A 24,766-nucleotide genomic window follows, 5' to 3' on the forward strand; every position below is an offset into this window, starting at 1 on the left:
TGGTTCGTTTTACTAATTTAAACGATACATATAAATTTCATACAGATCGAATAATAACTTTTGTCGTCAGAGCATTCAAAAGGTACAACAAAGTGAAACAAGGGCCATAACTCACAGCATAATTAACGGAAATTTCCAAAATGCAATAGGCTTCTTCGTTTCACTAATTTAAATAATGCATATAAATTTCAAACAGATCGGATGATAACTGTTGTCATTAGAGCGTTCACAAGATTCAACAAAGTGAAACAAGGGCCATAACTCTAGATGTAATTAACGGAAATTGCTGAAATCTAATAGGATTCTTTGTTTTACTAATTTAAATGATGCATATAAATTTCATACAGATCGGTTGATAACTTTTTTCGTTAGAACGTTCACAAGGTGCAACAAAGTGAAACAAGGGCCATAACTCTAGAAGAAATTAACGGAAGTTATTGAAATTAAAAAGGCTCCTTCATCTCATTAATGCAAACAACATATATCAATTTCGAAACAATCAGATGATAAATGCAGTCGTTGTTTTTTGTATTTTAGAGGGGAGCCGAAAAAGCTCCCCTTAATGAACAAATTGAAAAAATTGCTCCCCTAAAAAAGCTCTCGCAGTTTCGATTAGAAGAGTGATTTAGAAATTAAGGAGAATGATCTGATATTAAGGAGAGTGATTAGTTGTTTGTATGGGAAATAGTTCTGAAGATCAATAACTGCGTGTAAGGGTCATTCTTTGTTACATATAAATGATAATAAACATCGTCTGCTAAATAGCACTCGTGTAGTCGTACAGTCAAGTCAAACTCCTACTGTCGTCTATAACTACAGTACATATAGTATTCCAATAGAAATACTTGTCAACATTTCTAAATATATATAGCTTGTATAAATTTTGTTTAAAAACATAACCCCTATTCAAAATATAATCATAAAATATAATCTATTTCTTCCGAAATTATTCTCATTGAAAATTTTCATTATAAACTTACATTTCAAGTTTCAACAAAATCGGATAAAAATTGTGACCTCTATAGGGTCCACAACCTTGATATACCATATTTTTACGCTAATTGAGAACGAACGGCGGCCATTTTGTCTGTCAATTTTGGGGCGATTTTCACAAAATTCAAACTCAACTGTCCTTAGGGTGGAACGGTAATATAATAATACGTTTTTTTAAATCGGATAAAAATTATGACCTCTATAGGGTCCACAAGCTAAAAACATGATTTTTCGTACAATCAGGGGCCATAATTCAGGAAGTTACGGTCCGATATGGGCGAATATCGAAAGGAAGCGAGATCTTTGGGTTATAAACTTACATTTCAAGTTTCAACAAAAGCGGATAAAAATTGTGACCTCTATAGGGTCCACAACCTTGATATACCATATTTTTACGCTATTTGAGAACGAACGGCGGCCATTTTGTCTGTCAATTTGGGCCGATTTTCATGAAATTCTATCTCATTCGTCCTTAGGGTATAACGGTGATATAATAATACGGTTTTTTAAATCGAATAAAAATTATGACCTCTCTAGGGTCCACAAGCTAAAAACGCGATTTTTCGTACAATCAGGGGCCATAATTCAGGAAGTTACGGTCCGATATGCGCGAATATCGAAACGAACTGAGATCTTTGGGTTATAAACTTACATTTCAAGTTTCAACAAAATCGGATAAAAATTGTGACCTCTATAGGGTCCACAACCTTGATATACCATATTTTTACGCTATTTGAGAACGAAGGGCGGCCATTTTGTCTGTCAATTTTGGGCCGGTTTTCATGAAATTCAAAATCATTCATCCTTAGGGTGTAACGGTGATATAATAATACAGTTTTTTAAATCGGATAAAAATTATGACCTCTATAGGGTCCACAAGCTAAAAACGTGATTTTTCGTACAATCAGGGGCCATAATTCCGGAAGTTACGGTCCGATATGTTTGAATATCGAAAGGAACCGAGATCTTGGGTTATAAACTTACATTTCAAGTTTCAACAAAATCGGATAAAATTTGTGACCTCTATTGGGTCCACAACCTTGATATACCATATTTTTACGCTATTTGAGAACGAACGGCAGCCATTTTGTCTGTCAATTTTGGGCCGATTTTCACGAATTGAACTCCGCCGTCCTTAGGGTGTAACGGTGATATAATAATACGTTTCTTTAAATCGGATAAAAATTATTACCTCTATAGGGTCCACAAGATAAAAACACGATTTTTCGTACAATCAGGGGCCATAATTCAGGAAGTTACGGTCCAATATGCGCGAATATCGAAATGAACTGAGATCTTTGGGTTATAAACTTACATTTCAAGTTTCAACAAAATCGGATAAAAATTGTGACCTCTATAGGGTCCACAACCTTGATATACCATATTTTTACGCTATTTGACAACGAACGGTGGCCATTTTGTCTGTCAATTTTGAGCCGATTTTCACGAAATTCTAACTCGGCCATCCTTAGGGTGTAACGGTGATATAATAATACGTTTTTTTAAATCGGATAAAAATTATGACCTCTATAGGGTCCACAAGCTAAAAACGTGATTTTTTGTACAATCAGGGGCCATAATTCAGGAAGTTACGGTCCGATATACGCGAATATCGAAAGGAACCGAGATCTTTGGGTTATCAACTTAGATTTCAAGTTTCAACAAAATCGGATAAAAATTGTGACCTCTATAGTGTCCACAAGCTAAAAACGTGATTTTTCGTACAAACAGGGGCCATAATCCATTAAGTTTCGATCCGATACATGCCAATATCGAAAGCAGCCGAGATCTTTTGGAGATAAACCTATATTTCAAGTTTCGTCAAAATTGGATAAGAATTGTGACCTGTAGAGTGTCCACAAAAAATTGTGGACGGATAAAAATAGTTTGGCAAAATTGTTAATGTACATGCGTTGAAAATGTAAGAGTAAACTGATCTAAGTGCTTGATTAATTAAGTTAAAGCCTTTTTCCCCAAATAATAATATACGATGGGAATTCCATTAAAGAGTAATAATCGTCTAAATACATTTATTTACAGGTATATTAATATTTTTATGAACATTATAAGCTTTCAGTGTACCATACACAGTGAGCTTACTCATTCATTAAAATGGTTAAATTTGACATCACTGATGACAATCTGGAAAACTAACAAAGCTAATAATCATCCATTGATCATATCCTGCTTTCATGTCAATGAAATGAATGGCTGGAAAACTAAACTAAACAAACGATGGTATCATTTTTAATATAACAAGCCAACAGTGAGGCTGATGTCCCCTGCCGAAATCCCAAATAAATAGATGACACATATTAATTAATTGACATCTATTTTTTTCAAAAGTATCGAGCAATCAAACTGATTATCAACTATACACTAAGTTTCATCACTCTCTATCAGATAGAATCAAAGTTATCTTGTCCCAAAGCATCGACCAAGGAAATTGCTTATCTCTGCTTAGCTTTAGCTCAATATGTTAATCATTGAACTCAGTCAAGACGAACATCTACATCAAGTTTAAACATTCTACCTCAATTAGAAGCAGATTTGTTATGTTCCAAAGTCTTGACCAATCAAAATGCTTATTGCTCCTTAGCCTAAGCAGACAATTCTCATCATCGAACTTAGTCAAGATATTGATGTAATGAAACTATACACCAAGTTTCATCACTCTTACTTAATTAGAACTTAAGTTATCGTGTCCCAAAGCATCAACCAATCAAATTGCTTATCTCTACTTACCATAAGCAGAAAATGCTCATCTTTGCACTCTATCAAGGCATTGACCCAATAAACACCTACACCAAGTTTGAACATTCTAGCTCAATTAGAAGGAGAGTTATTGTGTTCCAAAGTCTTGGCCAATCAAATTGCTTATCGCTCTGCTTACCCTGAGCAGAAAATGCTCAATATCGAACTTAGTCAAGGTATCGATGTAATGAAACTATACACCAAGTTTCATCAATCTCACTAAATTGGAACTAAAGTTATCATGTCCCAAAGCATCAGCCAATCAAATTGCTTATCTCTACTTATCCTAAGCAGAAAATGCTCATCTCCACACCCCTTTAAGGCATTGACCTAATAAACACCTACACCAAGTTTGAACATTTTAGCTCAATTAGAGGGAGAGTCATTGTGTTCCAAAGTCTCGGCCAATGAAATTGCTAATCATTCTGCTTACCCTGAGAAGAAAATGCTCATTATCCAAATTAGTCAAGGTATTGATGTAATGAAACTATACACCAAGTTTCATCACTCTCGCTTAATTAGAACTAAAGTTATCGTGTCCCAAAGCATCAACCAATCGAATTGCTTATCTCTGCTTACCCTAAGCAGAAAATGCTCATCTTCGAACTCCATCAAGGCATTGACCTAATAAACACCTACACCAAGTTTGAACATTCTAGGTCAATTAGAAGGAGAGTTATTGTGTCCCAAAATGTGTGACGGACGGACAGACAGACAGACAGACGGACGAACCCATTTTAATAGTCCCCTGCTTTCTTCGAAAGGCGGGGGACAATAAAACAGACAAATACAGACCCGGATGACACAGCTGTGTACTACCATATGAAGTGGTTCCAATGTACTAAAAAGATTAACTTCCATTTGGAATAGCAATAAAAGAAACCCCAGACATATTCAATAATTCATGACAAATCCACCCACTTCTCTTAACAAATTCTTTATACATTTGCATATAAATCAACTGACAATCAAATTTTTTAGTACTGATAGAGAAAATGTTCTTTATTGAACGTGTATCAAGTTTTTCCCTATTAGACGCAGAAATATTGTGCCAATCAAATTGTTTATCTTAGCCTAAGCAGAACTCACCTAATGAACATCTACACCACGCTTGAACATTTTAACTCAGTTAGAAGCTGGGTTATTGTGTAACAAATGAAATGAAATGGGGTTTAACGTTAAGGTCCTACATTTCTGCACCAACATACTAATTCAAATAATGCATATCAATTTCATACACATCGGGTGATAACTTTTGTCTTTCAAGCGTTCACAAGATTCAACAATGTGAAACAAGGGCCATAACTCTAGATGTATTTAACGGTAATTTGCTGAAACTCAATAGGCTTGTTCGTTTTACTAATTTAAACGATACCAATAAATTTCATACAGATCGGATAATAACTTTTGTCGTTAAAGCATTCACAAGGTAAAACAAAGTGAAACAAGGGCCATAACTCATGGTGTAATTAACAGAAATTGCTTAAATTCAATAGGCTTCTTCGTTTCACTAATTTAAATGATGCATATAAATTTCAAACAGATCGGATGATAACTGTTGTCATTAGAGCGTTCACAAGATTCAACAAAGTTAAACAAGGGCCATAACTCTAGATGTAATTAACGGAAATTGCTGAAATTCAATAGGCTTCTTTGTTTTACTAATTTAAATGATGCATATAAATTTCATACACATCGGTTGATAACTTTTGTCGTTCGAGCGTTCACAAGGTGCAACAAAGTGAAACAAGGGCCATACCTCCAGAAGAAATAAAGAAAGAGAAAGAAAGAAATGGGGTTTAACGTCCACTCGACACAAACTAGGTCATTTCGGGACTAACATATGGTTTTAATTTTATTTCAATAATTCGCTTGCGCGTAGGGGTCTTTAGCAGTGGGAGGAAACCGGAGGACCCAGAGAAAACCCATGAGGTTGGACAGGCGACCCTTCTCCTTGTCACGTACAACCAGGGATTCAATACCACGCCAGTCGACTCAATGACAGACTTTATGATACAGCGCGCGCACGCTAACCATTCAGCCATCCCCCCCCCCCCCCCCCCGGATAAATAAACGGAAGTTATTGAAATTAAATAGGCTTCTTCATCTCACTAATGCAAACAACATATATCAATTTCAAAACAATCAGATGATAAATGTAGTCTGTACAGTGTTCACAAGAAATTGTGGACGGACGGATGGACAGGGGCGACGGCAATATACGACCACATTTCCATGTGGGCGCATAAAAACCTTGAGCAGTAGCCCGGGATCTCTACAATACAATTTTTGTCCATAATTATTCATAAGGTTGATTCATAAGGTTGATTGAAATCAAACAGAACATCCAAATAAATGCTACTCATAACACTGTAACCCAGGTATCATTTAATCTTGTGTATCTAGCACTAATTTATTTCACATTCATTTAATATCAAATCTTTGTTTAAAAATTCGTAAAAATCGCTTAAAATCATCAAAAATCATTTAATTTGTCCAGTTTAAAGATGATTGATTAATTTTGATAATGAGTGTCCAAGTATTTAATTTCCTGACCACTGTTCAACCAGCGGCTGCCAGGAAGGATACGCCCACATTTTGCAAGAGATGGATAGAGAACAAGATAAAAACAAACAGGATTTTTGGTCTGAAATGCGCAAATATCAAAAGGGACTGAGATAAAGACATATTTTAATATATCAGAATCGGATAAAAATTTTGACCTTTAACACAATTTGCGTACAAAGAGTGGCCATTTTGTCGGGCAGTTTCATTTCGATTTTCCCGAAATTCGAATTCAACCTTCATTATGGTGGAATGATAAAATATTTAAATGGTTTTTAAAATCGGAAAAAAAAATTGTTACCTCTAGAGACTACGCAAGCTAAAAATGCGATTTTTCAATCAATCAGGAGCCATAATCCAGGAAGTTTGTTCGGACATACGCGTGTAGTGTGTAATGGTGATATATTCACATGTTGTTTTTTTTAAAATCGGATAAAAATTGTGACCTCTACAACAGGCTAAAAACATGACTTTTCATACAATCAGGGGTCATAATTCGGGAAGTTACTACCCGATATCGAAAGGAACCAAGTTCTTTGGGTTTTAAACTTGCATTTCAAGTTTCATCAAAATCAGATCAAAATTGTGACCTCTAGAGGGTCCACAACTTTGATATACCAGATATTTACACTAATTGTGTACGAGGGACGGCCATTTTGTCCAGCAGTTTTGTTCCGATTTTCATGAAATTTGAACTCAACCATCCTTAGGGTGTAATAGTGATATACTAAAACGTTTTTTTAAATCAGATAAAAATTATTACCTCTATAGGGTCCACAAGCTAAAAACATGATTTTTCGTACAATCAGGGGCCATAATTTAGGAAGTTACGGTCCAATATGCGCGAATATCGAAAGGATCCGAGATTTTTGGGTTATAAACTTACATTTCAACTTTGATCAAAATCAGAAGAAAATTGTGACCTCTACAACGGTCCACAACGTTGATATGCCATATTTTTACGCAATTTAAGAACGAGGGGCAGCCATTTTCTCTGTCAGTTTTGGTCTGAATTTCAAGAAATTCGAACTCAACCAGCCTTAGGGTGTAATAGTGATATACCAAAACATTTTTTTAAATGGGATAAAAATTATTACCTCTATAGGATCCACAAGCTTAAAACACGAATTTTCATTAAATCAGGGGCCATAATTTAGGAAGTTACGGTCCAATATGCGCGAATATCGAAAGGAACTGAGATCTTTGGGTTATAAACTTACATTTCAAGTTTCAACAAAATCGGATAAAAATTGTGACCTCTATAGGGTCCACAAGCTAACCAGCGGCTGCCAGGTAGGATATGCCCACATTTTTCAAGAGATGGATGGAGAAAAAGCTAAACAAAGATAGGTTGCCAGGCAACGAAACATACCCCCACAGCAGCTATATCGTCCGGGCAGTCAACAAGAGTTGTCTCATATTTTTACTTTTTTCGGTAATAAAACATTTATAATACATTAAAATCTGATTAAGAGTAACAAATCATTAAGTAATTATCAGAAAACCATTAGAATTTGTTTGGTTTTTATAAAGTTCTGCCCCATGCTAACGCTTAGTATACAAAACTTTTATTATCATGAATTGAGCTGTTCAAGTCATAAAGATTCATTGATAATCAATATACTTGTTCGTCTCAAGACCTTAAACTCTGTGTATCAATCTGAAGTCAATCGGATGTTAACTTTAGCCTCTAGAGCGTCCCCAAAATTTTTCAAAGTGATCAAGGACCATAACTCTGACAGCAATTATCGAAAATCGCTGAAAATCAATAGGCTTCTTCGTAACATGACCTTAAACACTGTGTATAAGTTTAAAGTCAATCGGATATGAACTTTGACCTCTAGAGCGTCAACAAGAATTTTTGAAGTGATCAAGGGCCATAACTCTAGCAGTATTAATCGAAAATCACTGAAAATCAATAGGCTTCTTCGTCTCATGAGCTTAAACACTATGTTTAAATTTAAAGTCAATCAGATATTATTATTAACTTTGACCTCTAAAGTGTCCACAAGATTTTTTGAAGTGATCAAGGGCCATAACTCTGGCAGTAATTATCGAAAATCGCTGAAAATCAATAGGCTTCTTCGTCTCATGACCTTAAACACTGTGTATAAATTTAAAGTCAATCGGATATTAACTTTAGTCTATAGAGCGTCCACAAGCATTTGTGGACACCGGCCGGCCGATCGACAGACGGACGGACGGGGGTGACAACTATATACGACCACATTTCAATGTGGGCGTATAAAAAGTGATTTTCTGTACAATCAGGAGCCATAATTCAGGAAGTTATGATCCGATATGCGCAAATATCGACAGCAACCAAGATCTTTGGGTTATAAACCTGCATTTCAAGTTTCATCAAAATTGGATGAAAATTGTGAGCTCTAGTGGGTTCACAACCTTGATATACCATATTTTTTATGCATTGGAGGGGTGGGCATTTTGTCTGTCACCCCTCGAACGCAAACAGTATAAAAATATGGTATATCAAGTTTGTGAACCCACTAGAGCTCACAATTTTCATCCAATTTTTAGTACCTTTTTTATTATGGTTTCTAAATTGTATTAATGTATTATAGATTACTTTAATAAGTCGATAATGTCTTTGTAATTCTCCGTCAGAACGAAGACCACACCGCCTTGCTCCATCACCTCAACAACCAAAATGGCAGAATTAAATTTACAATAGAAACAGAAGAAAACCAATGCCTCCCATTCCTGGATGTACATGTACTAGTTAAGAAAACAGAAGGTAGGCTCACAACAAGTGTTTATAGAAAACCAACACATACTGAACACTACATTAACTTCTATTCCCACCATCCACACAGTGTTAAGAAAGCAACCATAGCAACTTTAGCCCGCCGTGCTGTCAACATCTGTGACAAAGAACATCTCCAAAAAGAATTAGACCACATTGAAGAAAGGAACCAAGATCTTTGGGTTATAAACTTACATTTCAAGTTTCAACAAAATCGGATTAAAATTGTGACCTCTATAGGGTCCACAGCCTTGATATACCATATTTTTACGCTATTTGAGAACGAAGGGCGGCCATTTTGTCTGTAAGGTTTGGGCCAATTTTCACGAAATTCGAACTCAGCTGTCCTTAAGGTGTAACAGTGATATAATAATACGTTTTTTTAAATCGGATAAAAATTATGTCCTCTATAGGGTCCACAAGCTAAAAACGGGATTTTTCGTAGCCATAATTCAGGAAGTTACGGTGTGATATGCACAAATATTGAAAGGAACCGAGATCTTTGGGTTATAAACTTACATTACAAGTTTCAACAAAATCGGATAAAAATTGTGACCTCTGTAGGGTCCACAACGTTGATATACCATATTTTTACGCTATTTGAGAACAAACGGCGGCCATATTGTCTGTCAATTTTGGGCCGATTTTCACGAAATTCGAACTTAGCCGTCCTTAGTGTGTAACGGTGATATAATAATACGTTTTTTTAAATTGGATAAAAATTATGACCTCCATTGGGTCCACAAGCTAAAAACGCGATTTTTCGTACAATCAGGGGCCATAATTCAGGAAGTTACAGTCCGATATGCGCAAATATCGAAAGGAACCAAGATCTTTGGGTTATAAACTTACATTTCAAGTTTCAACAAAATCGGATAAAAATTGTGACCTCTATAGGGTCCACAACCTTGATATACCATATTTTTACGCTATTTGAGAACGAACGGCAGCCATTTTGTCTGTCAATTTTGGGCCGATTTTCACGATATTCAAACTCAGCCTTCCTTAGGGTGTAACGGTGATATAATAATACCTTTTTTTAAATCGGATAAAAATTATGACCTCTATAGGGTCCACAAGCTAAAAACATGATTTTTCGTAAAATCAGGGGCCATAATTCAGGAAGTTACGGTCCGATACGCGCGAATATCGAAAGGAACCGAGATCTTTGGGTTATAGACTTACATTACAAGTTTCAACAAAATCAAATAAAAATTGTGACTTCTATAGGGTCCACAACCTTGATATACCATTTTCTTACGCTATTTGAGAACGAACGGCGGCCATTTTGTCTGTCAATTTTGGGCCGATTTTCACGAAATTCGAATTCACTCATCCCTAGGGTGTAACGGTGATATAATGATACGTTTTTTTAAATCGGGTAAAAATTATGACTTCTATAGGGTCCACAAGCTAAAAACGTGATTTTTCGTACAATCCGGTGTCATAAGTCAGGAAGTTACGATCCGATATGCACGAATATCGAAAGGAACCAAGATCTTTGGGTTATAAACTTACATTTCAAGTTTCAACAAAATCGGATAAAAATTGTGACCCCTATAGGGTCCACAACCTTGATATACCATATTCTTACGCTATTTGGGAACGAATGGCGGCCATTTTGTCTGTCAATTTTGGGCCGATTTTCACGAAATTCGTACTCAGTCATCCTTAGGGTGTAACGGTGATATAATAGAACGTTTTTTTAAATCGGATAAAAATTATGACTTCTATAGGGTCCACAAGCTAAAAACGTGATTTTTCGTACAATCAGGGGCCATAATTCAGGAAGTTACTGTCCGATATGCGCAAATATCGAAAGGAACTGAGATCTTTGGGTTATAAACTTACATTTCAAGTTTCAACAAAATCGGATAAAAATTGTGACCTCTATAGGGTCCACAAGCTAAAAACGTGATTTTTCGTACAAACAGGGGCTATAATCCATGAAGTTTCGATCCGATACATGCCAATATCGAAAGCAGCCGAGATCTTTTGGGGATAAACCTATATTTCAAGTTTCGTCGAATGCGTATGATCAACTAATTTAAATAATAGCATGGTTCCACCACTCCTTATAAACTGTACAAGTGTTCTGTGTTTTATTCTTTTGATTAGTTATTGTATTTACTATCCTGCTATATCCATTGTTATAAGTTGTTTTGTTTTTATATTAAATCTATATCTCTATTGCATACCTAATTATCCTCCTATCATAAATTACAAGTGTTAATAGACATGTGCAATGAAATAAGTTATATTTAATCTACCCTTCATCATGTTACATTTATCTGTTGTATAGGCACATTTGCTTTAAAAAACTTTTTTGCAGGCACATTTTTAAAAATTATTACTGCCACGTAAATCATGTAAAATAAAGAATACTATTTATTTTTATTGTTCTTGTATTTTTGTTTACTTTGATTACCGTATAATAATTTACTAGAATAAGCTACATGTAGTCGATGATAAAAACATCAGCACGCGACATTAGCGATTCCACCTGTGACTTATGAACTATCACCTGTGACCTCTGCTTAATTTAGTGACAATTCTAGTAGAATACCAGTCGATGATTAAAAGAATAGCACGCGACGTATGAACTATGACCTCTGTGACCCCTAACCACCAGTACCGTGTAGTAATCACACTTACACCTGATAATTCTATAACAATGGCTTCCTATCGAGTATCAAGTAGAAAAAAGAACAAAGTCTCTTGCCGAGTTTGTGGTGATGTTATTTTATTTGGTAAATTAGATATTTGGTAAATTAGGTACTTGGTAAATTAGATATTTGTTTTTAATTTAAATACACTGTAAGTGGAATATTGGAAAATAATTTAGGCCTCATCAGAACAACAGTTACATTATGCATTCCTAGCAACTAGTTTATAGTAAGCCAATTTAGTTAAACACCAATTAAAGTTTATTGTTTGTAACTAAAGACACAGTTCTCACAATACTTGCTATTACTCCAATACAGCTTATACCAGAATTCATCTAATTAAGGTAGCGTTTAGAATAATCTTTAAAACAACAAGAGGGATTATAAGATTTAAAATATACAATAAAATACTAACTACTACAATATTCACATGATTGTTCAGTGCTCAGAATTGCAGCTTGTATGTATGCATTGATATGTGTATGAAATTCAATATTTCTGTTATCTACTACCATATTATATGTTTCAATAAATTTAGTGAAAACAGATTTGTTGATCTTTTTTTTAACCATTAGTAGTGATTCCAAATTCAATCCACACAGATATAAAATCCTGTCGGCAAAAATGAAGTGCCCGTAATAAAGAAATAAACCGGACATCTCCGATCATGTTTCGGCCGATATTTGCTATAATAATAGATTTTTCAAGCATCGATCATACTAAAAAATCATTTGTTTCATCAATTTTTCAGAAACCGTTATTTTTTTTAAATTGACTAATAAATTTAAAATATCTAAAATCATGTGTATGAAATTCAATATTTCTGTTATCTACTACCATATTATATGTTTCAATAAATTTAGTGAAAACAGATTTGTTGATCTTTTTTTTAACCATTAGTAGTGATTCCAAATTCAATCCACACAGATATAAAATCCTGTCGGCAAAAATGAAGTGCCCGTAATAAAGAAATAAACCGGACATCTCCGATCATGTTTCGGCCGATATTTGCTATAATAATAGATTTTTCAAGCATCGATCATACTAAAAAATCATTTGTTTCATCAATTTTTCAGAAACCGTTATTTTTTTTAAATTGACTAATAAATTTAAAATATCTAAAATCAGGGTAAAAAAAAAAACGGCGTCTAGTGCTATTCTATAACTTCAAAAGCCTGAATTTTTCACCCGACAAACACGGTAAATGATAGAGCCTACGAAGTGAGGCCGCTATTGAGCGAGACCGCAGGCCGTCTGTTTGTATTTTGGTGCAGCCTGGATCACCCAGTTCCTAGGCAAATTTTGAGTAACGGATAGGTTTATAAGGGACTGGGTGATACAGACTGCTACAAACAAAAGCAAAAGGGAATTCCTTTGACCTCATTTTGTCGTACTTCCGGTCCGTCTAAGATAGGAATTGCCAAGTGATCACGCTTCAAGTTTGATTTGTAATTAATAACGCTGTAAAATGACCAATTTAATTACATTGGAAGGTGTATAATGATCAAATAAAGTTTCATTGGCAATAAAAACGACGGGAAGCGTTAGAACTAGTGAGTATTGTGAGATGATAGCAGACGAAATGTCGTCAACATGTCAAAACAAAATGTCAGCTGATACACCTTCTTATTACTGTAATATATAGTCAAAGAGAAGAAGTTTTATTTTAATCCCTTCAAGTGCCTGTGACGACAATATACGTCCACATGAAAATGTGGGCGTATAAAAATATATAAGCTTTGATGGAATATATTCTGTAGAACTGGATTTTCATTGAATGGATCTTCAACTTTGATAAAAGAGTGTGCCAGTACTAAATTCCAATCCCTCAAAATTTAACTTAAATAGATTCCAGAAAAGAGAATTCAAATATATTCAATAAACTGCCATAATTCAGTTAAATAAGAGAATCAAACAAAACCGAAACATGACCAGTGACTGCTAAATATCAATTAAATATCACAAAGTTTAATAGTTTTTAGATTCTAGGAAAAAAAATGACAGTCAGTGACAAAGCCAATAGTTCCCTTTAAAGTTTTACTTATGTTCAGTCTATTTAATCTGAACAGCTGATCTGTTTATTTTATCAACAAATTTATTAATAAATTAATGGACCTGCTGGGGTTATTCTAGACTTCATTATCAAATGAGCTATTGTATTGTAAATTATAAGCTTACATCATTTAAAAATATCACTCTGAATTAAATATGATAACCATTATTGTTGTTTTTAATTATATGATCTAAAAATAGTAAGGTAGACATGGAAATTCTTTTGTTTTGATAGATACAGAAAGTGTAATAAAAAGAACCCCTTTTGATTCAAATGGAATCTCCCTGGGTACTAAATTGATAGATGTCAACAAAGTTCAAATATAGTTATATGTCACCAGTTCTAACAATTTAGAGTTTATCGTGGTACAAAATTGATTACCAAAAAATAAATAACCATAACACAACAACTTTAATTCAAAAGTAACGTCAGGAATTATGTTTATTTCTCAATTGGACCAGTCCATTATACAAAAAGGTCAAGACTACTTACAATGAATCGTTAGTAAACGCTGGTTTTGGTGCTTCATAAGTATGTAAATGGCTGTGAAGAACGTCAAAACAATAAAAGACCATATCAGGTACAGCTACGGTGTAGCCATTTTTATGGAAACTAGGACTGGTAGATGGCCCATTGTTACAGACTGAGGCCGAAGAATTGTTCAATTTTTGTTTTTTCACACCACAACAACTCGAAGTCATCTCCACAATCCTCGCCCAACTGACGCGAGATGTCGCCTGCGTCGAACGTCGTTTCCGGGTTTAGAGCGCACCTGCTGATCCTGTCGGCTGAAACCAAGGAAGTGTGCAAAGACATAATCCACGGTTAAATTTTATAACGGTATGTGATTAGCTAACAGTGACACTGTTATTGCAAGACAAACATTTATATATACAAAGTTAATGAAGGAAATATTTTCAGATTTTATTTATGAAATAAAACTTCTCTCATCCTCTGATCATATAAAAATAATTAGCACGTACTGACGTAGTCTACGGTGCTAAAGTAAAAGTATGTAGTTGTAGCCGTAGGTCTCCGGTCCTACCATGCAGTCGTATCTTATAATACATGGTCCTACATGTCATGTGTAAAGTAGGCTAGCCCACGGCCACAGACAGGTACATCCAGATTCCCTAATCTGAATGACAGCTAAAGACAACTAACACTAACAGCTTCTCACTTTAGACCAGTTGGTCAACTATTCCATTATTTCATAGAGCTAGCTAAACAATACTAATAGTAATATCATATCATATATATCAGGTACAGGATCTAGTAGACCTGTATAGGCCTTTCTCCTGATCAAAGCACTGTTCAGCTTAAGCCGATTTCTTCGACTATACTTATCAAAGTGACTTTGCATCAAGGTGGTGGGGGGGGGGGTGGATGGCCGAATGGTTAGCACGCGCGCGCTGTAACGCATCATAAGGCCTGTCATTGAGTCAACTGGCGTGGTTTCGAATCCCTGGTTGTACATGACTGTCCAACCTTGTGGGTTTTCTGTGGGTCCTCCGGTTTCCTCTCACTGCTAAAGACCGCTACGCGCAAGCGAATTATTGAAATAAAATTGAACCATGTGTTAGTCTCGAAATGAGCTAGTTTGTGTCGAGTGGACGTTAAACCCATTTCTCTCTCTCTCTCTAGTCCCAAAATGACCTAGTCTGTGTCAAGTGGAGGTTAAACCCCATTTCTCTCTCTGCATCAAGGTGGGCAGAGTAGTGTGGGTGGCAAGCTCACTACTCCAGTTTCGCAGCAAATTTGTTGTCTGCCATTTGCGAATAAAGTCTGTTTTTGAAGGTCAGTAGTGATGGGGAGTCAACAACTGATGATGACATTGTGTTCCACAACTCTGAATGTAAAGAAGTTCTGGTGACGCCGGAAATGTCCAACTGGAGTGGGCTCTGGTAGAAACCATGTGTGTGTTTATACACCTCAATAAGATCTCCACTGGTCCATCTTTATTCCAAACTTGGAAAGTTAAAAGCATCTTCAGTCTTTGCTCATATGTGAGTTCTTTCAGACTAGTGTGGACACACTAGTGCAACAAAAAGCATCTTGAAGCAGTCCTTTTCTAAATATCTAAATCTGATCTGCGAATGAGACCTACAAGCCGATTTGCTTTGTTCATTTGAGCTTGAATGTGACCGGAAAACTTGAGTTTGTTGTCCATTAACACACCAAGATCTTTTTCAACCTCAGAGGTCTCTAGCGTCACTACATCGTCTGAGTTGTGTTTCTTCATGCAGTACGTATTGTGGGGGTTATTGTGACCCAAGTGGAATATGTGTCATTTGTCCGCCATGTCTCAAGCCATCCTACAAGACTGTCGAGATTTGTTTAGACCTGAGTTATGAACTCATCTTTGTCTACCTGAGAGAAAACTTTGGAGTCTTCAGCATACATCTCAGACAGTGATTTCGCAATACTTGGCAAGTCATTGATGTATACCACAAACAAAATGGGCCCTAGACAGCTGCCTTGGAGCACTCTGCTCGTCACTGGTGACCATTCAGAAAAACTGTCTTTGACACATGCCCTCTGCCTCCTGTCAATCAGAAAGTCCAGAATCCATTCTAGCACACACGAGTTAACACCTTATGACTTAAGCTTCTTGAGTAGACAGAGTTGGGTCACTACTTGGATACCAGTATCTAGATACTCAGTCCACTTGTCCAGTGTTGCAAGCAGGTTGCTAGTACATGATTGCTTCGATATGAAGCTGTGTTGGTGGCATGACAAAAGTTCTTTTTCTTCAAGGTATTCCACTAGTCTCTCCCTAATGATGGATTCCATAAGTTTACACAGTACACACGTCAGAGACACAGGCGTGGTACATGTAGTTACCAGCCTTACATTTTTGCCCGCATTTATCGACCGTGTCTGTACAGTCCCTAATATACAATCCCAGGCTTCTTGTGCTTTTTTGTCTCTAATCAGAGATACAAGATCAGTCTCTTTACACTATTCTTCATGCTGTCATAGCCTGCTTCCTTGTAGTTGCTGTGCTTACTAGACTGTACAGAATCACATAGTACATGTCATAACACATAAATGAAAAAGTTAAAATATGATGATGGTTTTTGTCAAGTGGGGATGCATGTTTGAGTTCAGTCACCATCTCATCCTCTGAGGAGAACAGCAAATCTATTAAAGTAGGATTCTGGTCACTTTGATAGTGTGTTGGCAACTTCACATGTTGTTAGATGATCACATTACTGCAGAATGTCATCTGAATATTGTGTGGACAATAGAATTTCCCCATAACATGAATACCTGGAAGAATATAAAAGAAAGGGCCCTGACGGTAAATGTTTTGCTTGTCTGCAGTACCACCCCACGAACAAACGAACGAACGTAAATGTTATTAGTCTGAAAACTGTATGTATTGACAAGGTTTTTCTAGCAATTGAAGATAAATATGGAGATAGGAGTTGCATTGGTTATGTGCCAAGACTGTATAAGTCAAATATCATTGAAAACACTTTAAATATAGTTGATATGCGATTAGTATGTGAGAAGGAATTACTGTTAGCGGAAAAAATTATAAATGTGAAATGTTATATTCTCCATCTGTGTTTTCATTTATGAATATTCTGATTCACGCTGAAGATGAGATTATATTACAGGAACTAGAATCACATGGGGTAGAAATAGCCAGTCCAGTTATCCGTCACTTCTAAATAAGTTTTTGTACCTACATGTACATGTTACATAAATATGTCATTTATTATGTAGTATATGTTTGTGCCAAATAAATCTATCTTTCTACCAAAGTGACACACAAATTGCATTTGTGTGAGTCTGACAGACAATGACCAGTATATGTACCATTTTCACTGTTGACGCAAGGGCCCCAGTGACATTTTCGTTCAGGGGCCCCCATGCAAGCTTAATCTGGCCCTAGACCATGATGACAGTGGGGCTCTGTCATTCCTCTACTGCAGCATTGTCATTCATCTAATAACCTGATACATTCATCTCATGAAGCTATATTGGTCAATCATTCTATTTGTCATTCTAGCGAATTATTTCACGGAAGAATTGAGACTGGTCATGAAGTCAGGTGGGCAACTTGATCGTATGGTTCAGTCAAGACTGAAGAGATTATTTATGACAAGGTCTCAATAAATTGCATGATCACATGGTTTGTATTAGAGTGCATTGGGATTATACTGAAGAATCGGTCCAGTAAGACTGATTGTAATGGAAAGAATGACAACCCCATAATAGGACTGACAGAAGCTTAATAGACGAATGACAAGTTCACTAATGAAGATGACTGACAACGAAAATGACAGCGACTCACTGAATAAATTACAAAGGAATGACAAGTTAACCTGGCAAATGACAACATAGGTTCATCAAATAGAATGCTAAATGTTCATTAGAAGAGAATGACAAACTCCTGGAAGGACTAACAAATCAAATTGTCATTCCTCTTATAAGTGTCCATCTCTCTGTCATTCCTCTACTGGGACTCTTGTCTGGCCAACCCTTTTCATTCTCTTTGTTTTTTTATCTAAATGAACCTCTGTCATTCTCCTTGAAGGTCATTCCTGAACTGTAGCTCTTATCAGTCTATATGTAATCTAATGAATCTCTGTCATTCATCTGTTCCTCAATCCCTTTCAATTGCTGAATAAAATATTGCTTTTATAAAATTTGTCTAGTGAATCTATTATTCTCTTATGAACATCTGTATTTCAATTTCTGAATATAACATTGTTTTAAAAAATCCCAACAAATTGTCTAGTGAATCTAATGAACATCTGCATTGTCTTTTGTCTGTTAAACCTCGCAGATCTATCGTTATGTCATTCGATCTGTTAACCTCTATCCTTCTCTTTGTCATTTATCAATGAACCTCTGTCATTCTTATTGTCATTTGTGTAGTGACCCTCTTGCATTTGTCTAGTGAACCGCTGTACATCTTTTGTCATGACATTTCTCGAAAATAACTGTCAGAATACATGTACAATTGTACATGTATATTTTTGCCTCATAATTTGTGCAATGCTTGTTAAACTTGATGAAAATCTAGAGCATAGTATTAGTATGGTTTCTGTGCAATATATCACAACAAAAATAAAATGTTCACTAGAAATGCTATAGTAATATTTTTTAAAACTTGAACTACACAGCTTCTGGTTGATGTATTTTTATACACACACATTTTCGTGTGGACGTATATTGTCGTCGCCCCTGTCCATCCGTCCGTCCACAATTTTTTTGTGGACACTGTACAGGTCACAATTTTTATCCGATTTTGACGAAACTTGAAATATCTCAGTTCCTTTCAATATTGGCATGTATTGGACCATAACTTCATGGATTATGGCCCCTGATTGTACAAAAAATTACGTTTTTAGCCCGTGATTGTACGGAAAATCACCTTTTTAGCTTGTGGTCCCTCTAGAGGTCACAATTTTTATCTGATTTAAAAAAAAAAAGTTGTAGTATATCAGCGTTACACCCTTACGAAGCTGGATTTCGAATTTCGTGAAAATCAGACCAAAACTGCCGGAGAAAATGGCCGTCCCTTGTACCCAAATAGCGTAAAAATATGGTATATAAAGGTTATGGATCCTCTAGAGGTCACAATTTTCATCCGATTTTGATGAAACTTGGAATACGTCATGTTTATATCCCAAAGATCTTGGTTTCTTTCGATATTCGCGCATATTGGATCGTACCTTCTTGAATTATGGCCCATTATTTTATACGAAAAATTGCGCTTTTACCATGTGGTCCCTCTAGAGGTCAAATATTTTATCCGATTTAAAAAAAGTTTTTAGTATATACCGTTACACCTTAATGATGGTTGAGTTCAAATTTTGTGAAAATCGGACCAAAACTGTCGACAAAATGGCCACCCCTTGTACGAAAATAGTGTAAACATCTGGTATATCAAGGTTGTGGACGATTTTGATGAAACTTGAAATATGTTTATAACCCAAATATCTTGGTTCCTGTCGATATTCGAGTATATCGAATCGTAACTTCCTGAATTATGAAAAAACGTGTTTTGAGCTTGTGGTCCCTTTCGCCACAATTTTTATCTGATTAAAAAAAGACGTGTGAATATATCACAGTTCTACACTAATGATGGTAGAGTTCGAATTTCGTAAAAATCGGACAAAAATTGGCGGACATAATGGCCGTCCGTTGTACGCAAATAGTGTAAAAATATGGTATATCAAGGTTGTGGATCCTCTATAGAGGCAACAGTTTTTATACGCCCACATGGAAATGTAGTTGTATATTGTCGTCGCCCCCGTTCGTCCATCCGTCCGTCCGTCCGTCCGTCCGTCGTCCACAATTTCTTGAGAACCCTCTACAGACTACATTTCTCATCTGATTGTTTTGAAATTGATATATGTTGTTTGCATTAGTGAGATGAAGAAGCCTATTTAATTTCAATAACTTCTGTTAATTTCTTCTGGAATTATGGCCCTTGTTTCACTTTGTTGAACCTTGTGAACACTCTTAACAACAAAAGTTATCAACCGATCTGTATGAAATTTATATCCATCATTTAAATTAATAAAACAAAGAAGCCTATTGAATTTCAGCAATTTCCGTTAATTACATCTAGAGTTATGGCCCTTGTTTCACTTTGTTGAATCTTGTGAACGCTCTAATGACAACAGTTATCATCCGATCTGTTCGAAATTGATATGCATCATTTGAATTAGTGAAATGAAGAAGCCAATTGAATTTCAGCAATCTCCGTTGATTACGCCGTGAGTTATGGCCCTTGTTTCACTTTGTTGTACCTTGTGAACGTTCGAACGACAAAAGTTATAATCCGATCTGTATGAAATTTATATGCATCATTCAAATTAGAAAAACAAAGAAGCCTTTTTGAATTTCGGCAATTTTCGTTAATTACATCTAGAGTTATGGCCCTTGTTTCATTTTGTTGAATCTTGTGAACGCTCTAATGACAACAGTTATCATCCGATCTGTTTGAAATTTATATGCATTATTTAAATTAGTGAAACGAAGAAGCCTATTGAATTTCAGCAATTTCTGTTAATTATGCCGTGAGTTATGGCCCTTGTTTCACTTTGTTGTTCCTTGGGAACGTTCGAACAGCAAAAGTTATCATCTGATCTGTATGAAATTTATATGCATTATTTGAATTAGTAAAACTAAAAAGCCTGTGGAATTTCAACAATTTCAGTAGATTACTTCCAGAGTTACGGCCCTTGTTTTAGTTTTTAGAACCTCGGGAACCCTCAAACGACGAAAATTATAATGTCATCTGTATGAAATTGTCTATTAAATTCCCCTAATTACCTACAAAAGAATAAATATGCGACAACCCTTGTCGACTGCTCGGACGATTTAGATGCTGTGGGCGTATGTTTTGTTGCCCGGCAACCTATGTTTATCTAATTTGGATGAAACTTCAAATATGTTTTTATCATAAATATCTTGGCACCTTTTGATAATCACACATATCCGAACGTAACTTCATGGATCATGGCCCCTGTTTGGTCGAAAAATCACATTTTTAGCTTGTGGATTCTCTGGAGGTTACAGTTTTTTTCCCAATTTTAAAAACCGTTTAGATATATCACTATTCCACCATAATGAAGGTTGAATTTCGGGAAATTGAAATGAAACTGCCTGATAAAATGGCCTCTCTTTGTACGCAAATTGTGTATAAGTATGTAATACAAAGGTTATGAACCTTCTAGAGGTCACAATTTTTATCCGATTTTGATTAAACTTAAAACATATCTTTATATTCCAAAAATCTTAGTCCCTGTCGATATTTTCGCATTTCAGACCATAACTTTCTGGATTATGGTACCTGATTGTACAAAAGATCGTTTTTGTTTTTAGCTTGTTCTCTATCCATCTCTTGCAAAATGTGGGCATATCCTGCCTGGCAGCCACTGGTTGTTGTCTGTCATTGAGTCTGAATCTATATTTGTATTTAGTATGTTAATATTCATTATGAAGGGACATACATACTTTATTTTTGATTTATTTCGCTATTTGTTTAGATGGCTGAGCAATTAACTAATGGTCATACTTCATCAGTCTTATGCCTGGATGTTCAAAGACAAACAGAACAGTTGGCCTCTGGAGGAGAAAATGGAGAACTTTGTATCTGGTCGTTAGTGGATAAAAGTCTTCAGAAAAAATATGTTCAACTGGATTGTGATTGTACCTCAGTTTGTTTCTCAAAAATTAATCCAAATCTTTTGTATGCAGCCTTTGGAGAAAAGATCTTAGTATTTAACACAGAACAGTTTGCAGAACCAGAACACACATACGATTATAACACAGATGAGATTAACCAGATCATTTTGAACAATAATGAGGAAAATCTAGCGGCATGTGATGACTCTGGAGAAGTTAAAATAATTAACCTTTTAGAGAAGAAAATGTTTAGAACTTTACGAAACAAACATACAAACATCTGCTCTACAATTATTTTCCGTCCAAACCGACAACAAGATATAGTCAGTGCTGGGCTGGATGGAAAACTCATTCACTGGCTTTATCCCAATCATAAGTGCTTGAATCAATTTAATATGCAGGAATTGTTAAACACACCAGAGGATGCTTCTGCCTATATGGTGAATCCTCCTTTTATACATCATATGGCATGCTCCCCTAATGGAACTTACATTGCATGTGGTATGCAGAATGGTCAAATTGCGGTGTTTAATGGGAATCGTAAAAATCTTTCGCAACTTTTTAATTTGCATGCACACACACAGGGAGTTTCTCAAGTTACATTCTGTGATGAAACACATCTTATATCAGGAGGAAATGACTGCCAACTAATAGTTTGGGATTTAAGTAAAGCTGAAAATTTAGAAAATTTAGAAAACGGATCAAGTGCAAATGGTCATGGTTCACCTCTGGACCATCGCAATGCACAAATAACCCATTTGTGTAAAGAACAATCATTTAATCATCCAATGAAAATTAATTGGCTTGATTATTTTTGTAGAAACGAAATTCGGTATTTATTAGTTGCCGATCAAACAATGTGTATATCTGTTTTACCTATATCTTAATTATACACAGAAGATTATTAAAGTTTAGTTTCAACAATAAATGAGAATACAATACATGTATAAGCTTTAATGTGAATTTTTAGTTACATTTCTATTATCTGTAGCCAAACACAAAATCCAGTGATGAATTTGGAAAAAATAATATTACAGCTACCAGTATGTTTTATATCATTTAAGAAATGAAATATTTTTAACTTTAAATATGTTTGTTTAAATTAGTACTACACTTAATTATTATTTTTTTTTTTTGTCCCCCTGCCTTTCGAAGAAAGCAGGGTACTGTTAAAATGGGTTCGTCCGTCTGTCTGTCTGTCACACTTTTTGGGACACAGTAACTCTTTCTAATTAAGCTAGAATATTCAAACTAAGTGTAGGTGAATGCCTTGATGGAGTTCGAAGATGAGAATTTTCTGCTTAAGCAGAGATAGGCAATTTGATTGGTTGATGCTTTGGGACACGATAACTTTAGTTCTAATTAAGTGAGGGTGATGAAACTTGGTGTATAGTTTCATTACATCAATACCTTGACTAAGTTCGATAATGAGTATTTTCTGCTCAGGGTAAGCCGTGCGATAAGCAATTTGATTGGTCGAGATTTTGGAACACAACAACTCTCATTCTAATTGAGTTGGAATATTCACACTTGACGTAGCTGTCTCTTAGGTGAATGCCTTGATGGAGTTAGACAATGAGAATTGTCTGCTTACGGTAAGCAGAGATAAGCAATTTGATTGGTTGATGCTTTGGGACATGGTAACTTTGGTTATTATGAAGTGAGAGCGATGAAACTCGGAATATAGATTCATTATATCATTACCTTGACTAAATTCGATGATGAGAATTTTCGGCTTAGGCTAAGGAGCGATAAGCAATTTGATTGGTCAAGACTTTGGAACATAACAAGTCTGCTTTTAATTGAGGTAGATTGGTTAAACTTGATGTAGATGTTCATTAGGTGAATGTCTTGAATGAGTTAAATGATTAACATTTTGAGCTGAAGCTAAGCAGAACTAATCAATTTCATTGGTCAATGCTTTGGGACAAGATAATCTTGATTCTATCTGGTAGAGAGGGGTGAAACTTAGTGTACAGTTTGATTGCTTGATACTTTTGAAAAAAATAAATGTGCAATTACTTAATATGTGTACTGTCATCTATTTATTTTGGGATTTCCGCGAGGGACATCAGCCTCACTGTTGGCTTGTTAACGTTTTTCAAGATTCTATCTGGATTATCACCCTTAAAAATGGCTTGAGTGTTCACTAACTTGTCGCCGCCAGGCGGTTTTTACATCTGACAGGTAACAAGTCAAACTACCTACCGCCTGCGACAGGTGGACTAAATTTTACTTAATGTTCAGTAAATTGACTTAAGACCACAATACTCACGTCCACGTCACGTACATTTAAACATACATTATGCAAGAGCAAAATCTGATTATTGCAAGTCTTAATTTAGGCTTCAGATGTTATAGAAATTATAAATTAGATCTTTATTTAAACAACAAGCCCAAAATCAACTCTGTAGACCCACGGATGGCTCGGCTACAGCTCGGATTTAAATAGGATTTCACTTATCAATTAATTCAAATATGGCGCATCCTGATGAGAATACGTCCGTTAGATCGAGGCTAAATGATAGAGTGTACTTAGCGAGGCCGCTGTAGAGTGTTTCCGCATGCCATTGAAAATTTTACTTGATAATCGAGATATGTACGTGGAGTTAACGCCTGTCAATCAAACGATCAGCCACGGTGAAGGCACATTTCACTACCATTTCTAGTCAAATATTACAACGATGATAACTATGTTCAGAATAAAGTAATTTGACTGAAATTTTCAAAATATTCTTCTTTCATCATCTACTTTTGAACTGTTATAGCAAGAATGGCCAATTCTCTGTAAAAATCTCCCATAATGTATCTTTA

At 35.6% G+C, this 24,766-nt stretch overlaps 2 protein-coding genes across 5 annotated transcripts in view; one reads left to right on the forward strand and one right to left on the reverse strand.

The window, feature by feature from the left end:
• Nucleotides 1-14,496, reverse strand: part of LOC126821018 (AMMECR1-like protein) — a 43,560-nt gene extending 29,064 nt beyond the window's left edge. The window contains exon 1 of the mRNA XM_050549272.2: nt 14,288-14,496. Coding sequence (XP_050405229.1) covers nt 14,288-14,496 — 209 coding nt within the window. The remainder of the gene's footprint in view (nt 1-14,287) is intronic.
• On the forward strand, nt 14,479-23,070 carry LOC126820978 (WD repeat-containing protein 53). Of its 4 annotated transcripts, none has more exons than XM_056103556.1 (3): nt 14,506-14,635; nt 17,817-17,939; nt 21,814-23,070. In XM_056103556.1, exons 2-3 carry the CDS (start codon nt 17,937-17,939, stop codon nt 22,837-22,839), a joined length of 1,029 nt encoding a protein of 342 aa, XP_055959531.1. In that variant the 5' UTR covers nt 14,506-14,635; nt 17,817-17,936; the 3' UTR covers nt 22,840-23,070. The 4 variants fall into 4 exon arrangements, with proteins under 4 accessions (XP_050405183.1, XP_055959531.1, XP_055959534.1 ...); XM_056103559.1 differs by having other exon boundaries at nt 17,817-17,913; XM_050549226.2 differs by lacking the exon at nt 17,817-17,939 and having other exon boundaries at nt 14,479-14,635.
• The last annotated feature ends 1,696 nt before the right edge of the window (nt 23,071-24,766 follow it).

This window comes from Patella vulgata, chromosome 1 (genome assembly GCF_932274485.2).
Source record: "Patella vulgata chromosome 1, xgPatVulg1.2, whole genome shotgun sequence".
In the NCBI taxonomy this organism is placed as follows: domain Eukaryota; kingdom Metazoa; phylum Mollusca; class Gastropoda; family Patellidae; genus Patella; species Patella vulgata.